At 39.9% G+C, this 13291-nt stretch overlaps 2 protein-coding genes across 3 annotated transcripts in view; both read left to right on the top strand.

Annotated features, from left to right (window-relative positions):
• The first annotated feature begins 1084 nt into the window (after positions 1 to 1084).
• On the top strand, positions 1085 to 8612 carry grap2b (GRB2 related adaptor protein 2b). Of its 2 annotated transcripts, none has more exons than XM_067374016.1 (8): positions 1085 to 1231; positions 4739 to 4835; positions 4982 to 5073; positions 5992 to 6111; positions 6207 to 6366; positions 7740 to 7793; positions 7868 to 7936; positions 8070 to 8612. In XM_067374016.1, exons 2-8 carry the CDS (start codon positions 4758 to 4760, stop codon positions 8244 to 8246), a joined length of 750 nt encoding a protein of 249 aa, XP_067230117.1. In that variant the 5' UTR covers positions 1085 to 1231; positions 4739 to 4757; the 3' UTR covers positions 8247 to 8612. The 2 variants fall into 2 exon arrangements, with proteins under 2 accessions (XP_067230117.1, XP_067230118.1); XM_067374017.1 differs by lacking the exon at positions 1085 to 1231 and adding an exon at positions 1290 to 2127.
• Positions 8613 to 10777: 2165 nt separating this feature from the next.
• fam83fb (family with sequence similarity 83 member Fb) overlaps positions 10778 to 13291 on the top strand; it is a 10786-nt gene continuing 8272 nt past the window's right edge. The window contains exon 1 of the mRNA XM_067374613.1: positions 10778 to 11617. Within this exon, the coding sequence (XP_067230714.1) occupies positions 11132 to 11617 (486 nt within the window). The 5' untranslated portion in view covers positions 10778 to 11131. The remainder of the gene's footprint in view (positions 11618 to 13291) is intronic.

Below are 13291 nucleotides of genomic sequence, written 5' to 3' on the forward strand. Positions count from 1 at the left end.
ATGAGGTAAAAATTCACTATTACCTTTTTATTTTCTATTCCATGGCAGAATTAAGCTTTCATAGGTTCCACGTGTCTAAGGTTTTGATATTAGATAAGCTTGTATAAAAAGAAAATTTTAGAAATGTGCTAAATGTGTTAACTGACTGTATATTGTGTGAAAACAACATGAATTGTGTTAATAATATGGTCACATATGTTTAGTTTTTGAAAATGTGACTACAGATTGGACAAAAGGATTTTAGCAATGGAACAACTGTAGGAATAATTTTGTACAGTAATGTAAACATGGATCATGTAACAAACTGCAGTATAGTGTCATTCTTGTAAAGACATTTTACAGAAGAAAACATTGCATAATTCTGCCTGTTGTTTGTGTTTTTAGCTTTGTGATACAGTGTGTTTGTTGGGTGAAACCTCTAGTGTTCTTGATTTGTGTCATGAATGAAGTGTTTTGGTAGTTTTAGTGCATTTTGAATGTGAAATGAATTGCTATGAAGCTGAAGTTGGTAATGAAAACTGTGTGAAGGAGAGTTTTGACAAAGTGACTCAAGTACTGAGAAATGTGAACTAGCATAAAAAAAAATGTGACCTAGATTGTAAAAAACTGTAATGTTGTCAGAAAATGGGTGCAGGTTTCTAGAAATGTGTCTAAGCAATTGTGAAAAACTAAGTGCAAATAAAATGAAAATAGTAAAATAAGTAAAATTAAGCAAAATAGCATTAGTATAACTAGACTCAATGTGTTTATCTCTATCAGAATAGACAAAATCAGACACACAGACAAAATGTTCCCACAAAGATGGCAATTTTTGGTCCCCATGAGGAAAACAGCTTATAAATCATACTAAATTATGTTTTTTGAAAATGTAAAACAGCAGAACGTTTTCAGTGATGGGTAGAGTTAGGGGAAGAGGAGAGAATATACGGTTTGTACAGTATAAAAACCATTATGTCTATGGAAAGTCCCCATCAAACATGAAAACCCAACGTGTGTGTGTGTGTGTGTGTGTGTTTGCATGTGTGTGTGTGTGAGTGTGCGCAGGGGGAGGGGAAGATGATTTACACTTTCTATTTCCCCTTTTTGCAGTCGTGCATGAGCGTGTGGCGTTTACTGTGAGATAAGCTTGACTTCTGTTCTTCCTCCAAATGTTGAAATAATATTTCAGTCCACAGCTGCAGGTGAACATTGTGACGGTTCAGACGACAGACTGATCATCATTTCATGAGCTGTAAGTACAATGATCTTTCTCTTCAGTGTCTCTTTCTGAACGCTCACCATTAAAATGGAGGAATAAACATAAGAGAAACTGATTAAAGTGTTTTTGTTGAATGAATTATAGAGGAGAGCAGGATCACGGCCTGAATCAGACTTTGAGTCTAACGTGTTTTAATCAATTTAAATTAGAAACTTTTACACAATAGAAGCCCACTGGCATCAGACAAGAGTCAGTTTATAATGAAAGTAGATTCAGACTGAAACAGCAACAGCATTTTTAGGACATCTCAAGTTGGAAGAAATATTTTAAACAGAATAAAATTAAAAAAGTGTCATGTGACAACTAGCCCTGCTCTCCTCACATTACTTAATCTATGTCAGTCAAGTCTTTATTTCTATAGTACAAAACAGCTTCACAGTAATAAACAGGAAAACAACAGTCATTTATGCTAACTTCATCAAATTCAGCTGTAGAGCAGCTCTACAGAAGACCGTAGAGTCATTATTCAGCTCAATTCACTTCAAGTTTTGTTCTCATCCATACAGTCAAATCAGCAATATTACTGAATATGAAGTGTCTTTTAATGTCAGCAGTTGACACTGAGGTCTTTTAGGGGTTATTTCGCAAGAATCCCTTTTTAATCTCACATGATCACATGTGTCTTTTAGTGAAACAAACCTTCCTACGATCAGTGAGCAAAAACACGCAATACGCAAATGAGATGAAAGGCTTTGCATGGCCTGCAGCTGCAGCAGTGCAGAAACGCATCTCTAAACGGAAGCAGGTGAGCAGAACAAGCGTTCAGACACGAGCAGTGCTGCACTGCTTTCACAGACCCAGAGGGTACAGTACAAACCTCAGACGCTGCAGCATTCTGGGAAATTTGTGCTTTAGACCGTCAGTCAGAGGTACGGATTTCGCATATAACGTCTTCAGTACTGCTCTTCTTCTACTTCGCTACTTTGTTTAACCCTCGGGTGCTGCTCACGTGGCGGTCAAAAATGAGCCTAAGAATTTATTTTTTATTATTTAAATTAAATGAAAGTAATATATTGTAGTTCAATAATGTTTTTTTTTATTTGATGTTTTGTAGTTTTAGGAGATTTTATGCTACTAAATTAAATTTATGCAGTATTTATAATCCATTTATTGACTTTTTGAGCATAGACCTGAAAATGAAATTTCCAACTTGAACCTGTAAATCTTAAATGGTTTGGTCTCTTTTTAAAGACGACACGTAGGAGATTAACCCAGGTGGAAAAAAAAGTACACTTTTATAATATACTTAAAGTGCTCTATTTTCAAGCACTAATTCTGTACTTAATATACTAAAAAATCTTCTTTAGTACGTCTTAAGATAATCTTAAGAGCATCTAAGTGTACTCAACTGTGCTATTTTGAGACACCATGTTCTTTTAATATACCATCTCTGTATTAAAAAATTTATTTAGATATCACTATTTTTTTAAATACAGAGATAATATATTAAAAGCACATTTTAATTCAAATTTCAAAATAGCACAGTTGAGCACACTTAGATGTTCTTAAGATTATCTTAAAAAGTACTAAAGAAGAATTTTAAGTATATTACGTACAAAATTAATGCACGAAAATAGAGCATTTTACGTACATTATAGAAGTGTGCTTTGTTTTCACCTGGGAATGCTGAAGTGAAAAAAGACAAAAACACTATTTTCAATTTTTATATCAAATATGTATTTTCCAAAATATGTTTTACTCTAAAACTGAGAGAATTAAATCTAAACAAGTTGTGTTCCAAATCTGAGGTTGATATCTTAAAAAATTATCTTTCAGTAATATTTTGTTTCCACTAGATGAGATTTGTCTCCCATTCATTTCCAAAGCGCTCATTTTTGACTGCGAGGAGTACAAGTGTGACGTCTTTTTCAGGGCCATTTAAACTTTTCAAATGAAGTTCAAAGTGCTAAAACCTTTACCAAGTTTCATACCAATCCCATGAAGTAAAAAAATTCTAAAAAATAGCAGCAGCTTCAATATCGCCACTTATTGATAAGGCATACATATCCTGCGAGTCATCCTGTTTGTTTATAAAGTAATTATGAACCTCTACAATAAATTATAATTGAGGATGTGAAGGGAGTTCCCCAAGGTTCTGTGCTGAGACCGTTATTATTTACTTTATACATACTTTGACTTGATCCCAATATTGTTATTTAATGTTCGCCCCCTTCTAAGCAGCAATCTTTGGCTTATTTACAATCTGCCTTTGATTTAATTCAAGCAAGGTTTTGTGCTTTAAGTGTTATTCTTAAATTCTAAGAATATTCATCTCGAGAGAATTTGATCGCATCAGTGTCGGAGTACAAAAACCTAATTGATGATACATTACAGTTTAGTTTATCATCACACATTTATCATCTGAAACAAAAGTTAAAGACAAAGTTAGGGTTTTATTTCTTGTTTTTCATTTAATGCAAGGAAGAAACTTGTGTCTGTTATCTTCTTACCGATTCTTGACTATCTAGTGTTTCAACATGTTCCTTCCTCTCTGGATGTTTGTATCATGGTGCTTTAAGATTTATTACAGATTGTAATTTGACACATCTTATATGTCTGGTCTTGGAGTCTCTACTAACGAGCTGATGAGTTGAATCAGGTTTGTTTGATTAGAAAGAGATGGAAAATGTGTGGTGTTGTTGTTGTGGTGCCTCCAGGAATAGTGTCGGAAAACACCGTGTTAGGCTGGCCACACATCAATCGTAACCAATATTTTAAACTGTGAGAGACCACAAACATAAGAGCAGTTTCTACTGATTTTTAGCATTATAATCCTCAGAATGCAAACATTAATCTGGACTGAGAGTCAAGTTTCAGCTATTGAAGCAAGCAACATCCGGTTGGTGAAGCTTGCTCGCTCTCTTTGGCTATCGCAGGTATCATGTCAGAGGCAGGCCGATCAAGAGTTTGGGCTCCGACGCAGTAAAATAAGTCAGTTGCGAGAAGTCTTGAATCAGGACACACCCCACAGATCATTGGGAGTTGCAAATCAGGCCCAAAATCGGGCTTAAAATCTTCAAGTGTGTGATGAATGTTTCAGAAATAAAACGTTCCGTTTTCAGAACCAGATTAACGTTATTGGAAGAACGTTTGCTTATTATAGCCAGAATGTTCAAAGCGTTCCCTGTTAACTGAAGTAGTCAATCATCTTGGTGAAGAAACGTCAATTCCCCAAACAGCGTCAACCATCATTACGTTTATTCATATTTTAATTATCTGGAGACTTTCATTCAAAAATTGAACATTCTGTCAGCATTTACTCACATTACAAAACAAAAGAATTCAATCAGGAATGACATGTATTTGAGTAACTGACAGAACGTACATTTTTAGGTCGGCGCTCTCTTTCATGTGGTTCGTGCTGTAGTGTCAGTTTTTACACGGGCTGCTTCAGTTTAGTCTGGTTACGGTGTGAAGACCAGCCGTTTGACTGGCATGTGGTTTGCTGTGTTTCATGGCTCTCTCTGTGTCTCGTTCTAGTCTCTGAGTTGTCTCCGTCATGGAGGCGACAGGGAAATACGACTTTGCAGCCACAGCAGAGGATGAGCTGAGTTTCAGGAAGGGAGATATTATCAAGGTGTGTACTTTACAACAGCACATATCTGCAGCATATATCACATGTCCGCTAATAAACACACACTCAACCTATGAACTTACTTTGAACCTGTCTGAGTTTTCTCTGTTCTGAACCGAGCTGAACCATCATCACATGCTTCTCTGTAGATTTTAGGCACCAATGACGACTGGTTCAAAGCAGAAATCAACGGCATGGAAGGATTTGTGCCGCGGAATTACATCAACACCCACTTCCCCAGGTATCAGACGTCACCGAAACACAATTACACTGAGCAATCCTCCAGATCGACCAGCATTACACAGTTAGTGGTGTTTGGCGGTCAGTCCTCACCGTTTCTAGCACTCAAAGTGGTTTGAACAAAACCAGTGTGTTTATGATTAAATTAATAACATGCCACATCAAGCAGCATAACAGACAGTTTTTGTAAAGCTAAAATAACTGGAAGTGACAGACCAGAAGTCTCCACATTTGCGTTATAAATGCCTGTTAAAAATAAGGTGGAAACATCAGAATGTGGAAGTAAAGAGTGAACACCCTCGCCCACAACTCTTTCTGACAGTATATAACTCACAATAATGTACTAAATATGACCTGCTGCAGTTTTTGTGTCAAAGAGTTGATGAAAAAGGGAAGTGTGTACTTGATAGTTTTGTTGTCCAAATATAACCATTGCATTTTGGTAAAAGATAAATAAGAGGGTGACATCTAGAGGAGAAGATTGGTAGTGACGGGATTTGGATTTAAATACAGAAGGTAAATAAAGAAGTTAATTGGTTCTGTGTTACTTTTCTAAATAATCAGGCTTAAGATTGTGCCCTGGTGGTGCAGAGAAAGACGTAAAAAAAGAATAATAAAAAAAAAAGATCATGACCAGTGGTGGACGGCATTTCACTTTGTTATTGTACTGAGCATAAGTTCATTTTCAAGTATCTGAACTTTATCAGAGTATTTTCATACTTTATTCAAATTTTGAACTGAAGAAATTAAGGTGTATTTTTTACTGTTCAAATTAACAAACTTGTCTGACCAAACAATAGAGGCATGGGATAGGCTCTTTTGAAACACCCTAGCAACCACTCACAACACCTTAGCAACAGCACACGTTTTCTTCAGAACATGAATGTCAAACAGTCGTATTAAAGCAGTGTTTCTCCAGCTGGTATCAGGAGAACACCAGCCGTCATACTGCACAGGATGAGCTGATGTGTCAACCAATCGGATCTTTCATCATCCGAGGCTCCCAGAGTTCACCTGGAGAATTCTCCATATCAGTCAGGTACAACACCCACACCCACACCCACACACACACACACACACACACACGTTCTTGGAATCTGGTTTGAACTCACATTTGTGTGTGTGTGCTGTCAGACATGAGAATGATGTGCAGCACTTTAAAGTGATGAGAGACAAGCAGGGTCAGTATTACCTCTGGAGCGAGACCTTCACCTCCCTCAACAGACTGGTGGATTACTACACACACAACTCCATCTCCAAACAGAGTCGCGTCTTCCTGCTCACAGAACAGCGGGTGAGTCCAGCAACACTGTGTTGTAGCTCAAAGGATTTTTCAAAGCAACCCAGAAAATGCTTAGCAATGTCCTAACAACACCCTAGCAACACCATAAAACAACCCTCAAACCACTCAGACCAACCTAGCAACAGCCCATTAATGCCATAGCAATAACCAAGACACCCTAGCAATGCTTTAGCAACCACCTAATACATCCTAGCAACACCTTAGCAATCCCATAACAACACCCAGGACACCATAGCAACCACCTAGAACATCCTACCAACACCTTAGCAACTGTCTAACAAAACCACTTAGATGACTCTATTAAACACCTAGCAATGTCATAGCAATGCCCAGGACATCCTAGCAACACCTTAGTGACCATTAAACAATACCCTAGAAACCACTTAGATGACACCTAGCAATGCCATAACAACACCCAGGATATCCTACCAACAATACAACAACCATCAAAAAATACTAAATGACTCTAGTAAACACCTAGCAATTTAATTGGAACATGCAGGACACCCTAGCAACACTAAATCAACCACCAAGAACATCCTAGCAACACCTTAGCAAGTGTCCAACAATACCTTAGAAACCACTTAGATGACTCTATTAAACACCTAGCAATGTCATAGAAACATGTAGGACAACCTAGCAACACTTCAGCAACCACCAAGAACATCCAAGCAACACCTTAGCAACCACCTAACACCCTATAATCCACATAGATGACTCTAGTAAACACCTAGCAAAGCCATAGTAACACCCGAGACACCCTAGCAATGCTATATCAACCACCTAGCAACACCTTATTAATGCCATAACAACACCCAGGACATGCTAGCAACACCATAGCAACTACCAAGAACATCCTAGCAACTCCTTAGCAACTGTCTAACAATACCCTAGAAACCATTTAGATGACTCTAGCAATGTCAAAACACCCAGGACATCCTTACAACACCATAGAATCCACCTAGAACGTCCTAGTAACACCTTAGCAACCATCTAACAATACACTGGAAACCTCTTAGATGACCTTGGTACATACCTACCAATGCCATAACAACACCTTGGACACCCTAGCAACTCCCTAACATCACCTTAGGAACCATCTAACAACTAAACTATTTAGCTATAGTAGTATATACTTAGCAATGCAATAACAATACCTTGGACACCCTAGCAACTGCCTAGCAATGTCTACCAACACCCTAGAAACCACTTAGATGACCCTAGTAAACACCTAGCAACCACCTAACAACGTCCTGATGGAGAACACTCAAGGATCATGACAGAAAGTTTTCTGCAGCTCTCACGTTATTAAGTTTTTCTCACACACTTTTGTTTTTTCCTGTTCTGCTCTCTCCCTCACCCAGAATCCATCTGATTTCATGCACAGGAAGTCTGTTGAACCGCCGCCCATCTCTCAGGTACAGACGCTGTCACTTATGTGACATCACTCATCTGATGAGCTTCAGCCTGAAATCTGCTCTTATTCTTGCAGGAGAGACACAACTACAGATCACCAGCACCACCGTTTCCTCGCCCCCCCGAGCCCTCACCCCCGCCACAGGTACAACACACACACACGTCATACAGGTCACATGATATACACAACATGTACAAAAAATGCAGAAAAGTTCTGTCAATCTGTCACAATGAATCAAAGCACAGTGTAAGATTCTCTGATGTGTTCATCTGCGCAGGCGTCTGCGCTGCAGGTTCGGGCCATGTATGACTTCAATGCAGAGGACGCAGATGAGCTGAACTTTCACGCTGGAGATATTATCGAAGTTTTAGATCAGTCCGATCGTTTCTGGTGGAAAGGTCTTTTGCGCGGGAGAACCGGACTTTTCCCCGTCAACTACACCAATCCGGTTTGAAAATCCATTACACAGACATTCGGTTTATAATCCATTTATCCTTCGGTTCTTTGAGTCGTTATGTTACATGATAATGATTTTTCCATAAAGAATACATTAACAGTTCTGCATTTAAGAAACACATTTTCATCTTGTCATGAACACACACACACACACACAGACACACACACACATCTGTAAAGCTGAGCTCTTCCTGTACAGAGATTTGGAAAAATTGTATGTTCTGTTTCACAAACAAGTTTATGAATTCTTCAGAATTATGTTCCTCTGCATATGGACTGCATGAAAAATTCCTGAGATGTAAACTTCATCCAAGTAATAAATACATTCGTATTTAATAACACATACAAATGTGTCATGAGTTTATTGAATGAATGGTCTGGTTACAATTTTTTACATCAGAATTCTCTTCCTTACTGCATGTTATTCCAAAGAGAACATCAATCTTTTATAACAATATTTTAGCTGATGTCAAGCGTGTCCCTTCAGATCACCGGTTCAGATTCTGGTCTGTTTTAGTAATGCATCACATCATGATTCCTCAACATAAGCAAATATATTTCAGCTCGATTCAACATATTGCATTTCAGAATATCACGATGCAGCCTGTGATCAAAGAGATCTGAGCACAATCACAAATGAAGAAGGAAATAAACAAAACCACAATCTCTGATCAGATCTGAATTCATCTGTAGTAAACAGGTGAAAGTGAAACGAATGATTTGAATCCAAATCTGCTATTCAGCTCAAGTATTAAAGAGCCTTATTATGTCAGAGCTCACATTTGCTACACTCTAAAAAATCTTGGGTTACTTTTTCTATCCAAGTCCTGTAACAACCCGGCGTTTGGGTAGTTTTTGCATTACCCTGATCCTGGGTCAGACGTAACAACCCGGCGTTTGGGTAGTTTTTGCATTACCCAGATCCTGGGTCAGACGTAACAACCCGGCGTTTGGGTAGATTTTGCGTTACCCAGATCCTGGCTCAGACGTAACAATCCGGCGTTTGGGTAGTTTTTGCGTTACCGACATCCTGGGTCAGACGTAACAACCCGGCGTTTGGGTAGTTTTTGCGTTACCCAGATCCTGGGTCAGACGTAACAACCCGGCGTTTGGGTAGTTTTTGCGTTACCCAGATCCTGGGTCAGACATAACAACCCGGCGTTTGGGTAGTTTTTGTGTTACCCAGATCCTGGGTCAGACGTAACAACCCGGTGTTTGGGTAGTTTTTGCGTTACCCAGATCCTGGGTCAGACGTAACAACCCGGCGTTTGGGTAGTTTTTGCGTTACCCAGATCCTGGGTCAGACGTAACAACCCGGCGTTTGGGTAGTTTTTGCGTTACCTAGATCCTGGGTCAGACATAACAACCCGGCGTTTGGGTAGATTTTGTGTTACCCAGATCCTGGGTCAGACATAACAACCCGGCGTTTGGGTAGATTTTGCGTTACCGACATCCTGGGTCAGACGTAACAACCCGGCGTTTGGGTAGTTTTTGCGTTACCCAGATCCTGGCTCAGACGTAACAACCCGGCGTTTGGGTAGTTTTTGCGTTACCCAGATCCTGGCTCAGACGTAACAATCCGGCGTTTGGGTAGTTTTTGCGTTACCCTGATCCTGGGTCAGACGTAACAACCCGGCGTTTGGGTAGTTTTTGTGTTACCCAGATCCTGGGTCAGACGTAACCCAGGGATTGAGTTATTTATCGCCCTCTTCAGGAGAGAGCAGTGCTGCTCCATCAAATTGGTGCATGTCTTCAGTAAAATACACCTTTGTGTACGTTTTATTTTTTTTAGCTAAAAATTCATTATTGTTCTGTATATTGTTTCATTTTATTTAAAGAAACATATAGGGGCGTCTGTCTTTTCAAGTGTTGGAAACACCTGATGTCATGCATAAAATGTTATGATTTTATTCAAAATGATACAGAATGTAAACACTTTGGATGTTCTCAGAATTTTACACGGATTATTTATGGTCCGGTTATGGAGTCAGTCACAGCATTTTTCGGCTATGAGTGAAACGCAGGCGGCGACCTGAAGTTATCAGTTCCCCCGCGGCCCCGCCGAACACAAGCCATTGATCGATCACACTTACTTCTAAATGTTTAATTTTTACTTCTAATATTTTGTTAAACAACCTTAAATGTAGGCAATACAAAAATTATATAAAATAAGCTATACTTTAAAATATGATTGAAAAAAAGGAATTATCCTTGTTGAGTGGAATATTTAAAAAAGGTTTAGAGGATTTAAGTTAAACATTAATTCATGTACGAAGTTAAAAAAAGCTAGTATTATAGTAAAAATGATTTAACCCATTATGTTGGGTAAAATTAACCCAACATGTGTTCTCTCCTATATTTACCCAGCTCTTTTTCTTTTTAACCCAGTGTTTTTAGATTTTTTATTAATAGAAAAAGATCAGACACAAAAATGACAGGACTGGCTTCATGTGTCTGCTATAGCTCAAACTAAACCACTCCAAATTTAAAAAAAAAAAAAAAAAATTGGTAGAAATGGGTTCATGATTTAGGCCTGAGAGTCTAATATTTTATGCATTATGCATTAACTAAACCTTGAATGCAAGTAAGTCTGCCAAATGCTTAAATATTAAATCAAATATTAGGACGTTCTGCATTCATACAGCAAGTGTTCAGTTGCTACATTACAAACACAAACACTAGTGATGATGTATCGCTCAACCTGATGATCAATCATTATGTTTGAGTCATTCATGCTGAAACAAAGTTCCCCTACCACTGTATTTCGTGTGAACTCCACCCACCCACCCGCAGAGCTACGACACCTGCCCGCACGAGCTCAGGTGAGACACTCCCGCGCCGCATTCCGAGCTCGTGAAGGCGAGCAGGAGGTCGCGTCGCGTCATGGCGGAGTCGCAGCTCGTGTGTCTGGAGGATGGGCTCATGCCCGCCGCGGTGCCCGAGTCCCGGCCGCAGTTCTACTACAGCGAGCAGCAGCGGGCGGCGCTGGAGCAGCTGCTCACGAACGGAGACGGAGCGTTCAAGAGCCTCCTGAAGGAGGAGAAGAGCCAAGACTTCCTGTCGGCGCGGGAAATCAAGGCCATCACGAGCACTTTCGTCAAATATAAGCAGGAGGAAGACGATGGAGGGGCAGCGGAGAGCAAACCCAAAAAACAACCAACAACCGACAAACGCGAAGACAGCGGCTCGCTGCGCTCCACCTACTGGCCGGAGATGTCGGACACGGAGGTCCCGCCGCTGGACATCGGGTGGCCCTCATCCGGGCTCTTTAAAGGGGTCACCCGGGTGTCGGTCTACACACACCCGCCCAAAGAGAACAGCCCACACATCAAGGAGGTGGTCCGAAAATTAATACAAGAATCATGCAAGGTCAGCACTCATTAAATATCAAATAAGGTAAATCTAGTTTTTAAGTGTTGCTGAGGTAAATGATAACAGCTGACAGGGAACGTTGTGTTCAAGGTTCTCTCAAAGTTATGAACAAACGTTCGTTCAAAGTTATCTGGTCTTTAATAATGTTCTCAAAAGTTTAGCACAAAACATTAGGCCTGTTCATGTTTCATTCATGGAACATTTTTATAAAACATTTTGATGTCTAATGTTTTAATGGTTCAGAGAACATTCAAAGGTATTGTTCCCATAATACTTGCAAAATGTAAAAAAAGGGGAAAACATGATTACCATGGAAAACATCTGTAAGGGGATTCCTCGTCACCATGATCATAGTTTCATTTTCTCTTCTCACTGACACTGTAAATGTTATGTAACCTAATTATGCATCTAATGAGGTTCACGTCTAAATGAACTGGTTTATTCATTCATAAATATTAATAAACCAGGGGGCATATCATGAATCTCCTGAAGGAATTCCTGAGGATTCCTGCTGGATACTTTGAGATCTTGTTCAGACTTGATCTAACCGTCAGATTCTCCATCCGGCAGCGGTTGATCTTCAGGGGAATGACTGTGATCGCTGACACTGACTCACTGACGTTCTGCTTTCTAAAGAAATCTCAAGTCTGAAAGCCGAGCCACACCTTAAATAAAGTACTGATCTGATCAGTGTTTCAAAGCATGAATATCATGCTAAACATCTTCCTTGTTTATATACGAAATATATGTTCTTGTTTTCCTCATTTCTCAGGAACATCAGACTGGTCACACCAGATTCCACAGTCGAGGGACTTTCTCTCAGTTCAGAGATCATTTTCTCTGTCATATCTGCTATCTTATCAGTCGTAATAAACAAAAAACCATAAAGAAAGAAAGATTGGATTTATTGTGGCTTTAGAAACAAACTAAACACTGTCAGATCTGAAACAAGAGAGGAGAAAAAGTGAAAGCTGTTCAAAACATCTGAACTGGGTGTGAATCAGAATCAGCAGTTTCAGTTTGTAGTGTTACTGTAATCCTGATTAACACACACACACAAACACACACACATACATGTACCCACACACATTCGCACACTTAGACACACATTCACGCACACACACAATTATGCACACACATATGCACACGCACACTCACCCACACTTGCACACACACACACTCTCTCTCTCACACACACACACTTGCGCGCGCACACACACTCACACACTCTCTCTCTTTCTCACACACACACACTCTCTCTCTCTCACACACACACTTGCGCGCACACACACTCACACACTCTCTCTCACACACGCTTTCTCACACACACACACTCTCTCTCACACACACACACTCTCTCTCACACACACACTTGCGCGCACACACACTCACACACTCTCTCTCACACACGCTTTCTCACACACACACACTCTCTCTCACACACACACTTGCGCGCACACACACTCACACACTCTCTCTCTTTCTCACACACACACACTCTCTCTCTCACACACACACACTCTCTCTCACACACACACTGGCCCGCGCTCACACTCACACACACTCACTCTTTCTCACACACACACTGCCTCTCTCTCACACACACCCGCGCGCGCACACACACTCACACACTCTCTCTCTTTCTCACACACACACACTCTCTCTCTCTCA

The sequence above is a fragment of the Chanodichthys erythropterus genome, chromosome 21 (assembly GCF_024489055.1).
Source record: "Chanodichthys erythropterus isolate Z2021 chromosome 21, ASM2448905v1, whole genome shotgun sequence".
In the NCBI taxonomy this organism is placed as follows: Eukaryota; Metazoa; Chordata; class Actinopteri; order Cypriniformes; family Xenocyprididae; genus Chanodichthys; species Chanodichthys erythropterus.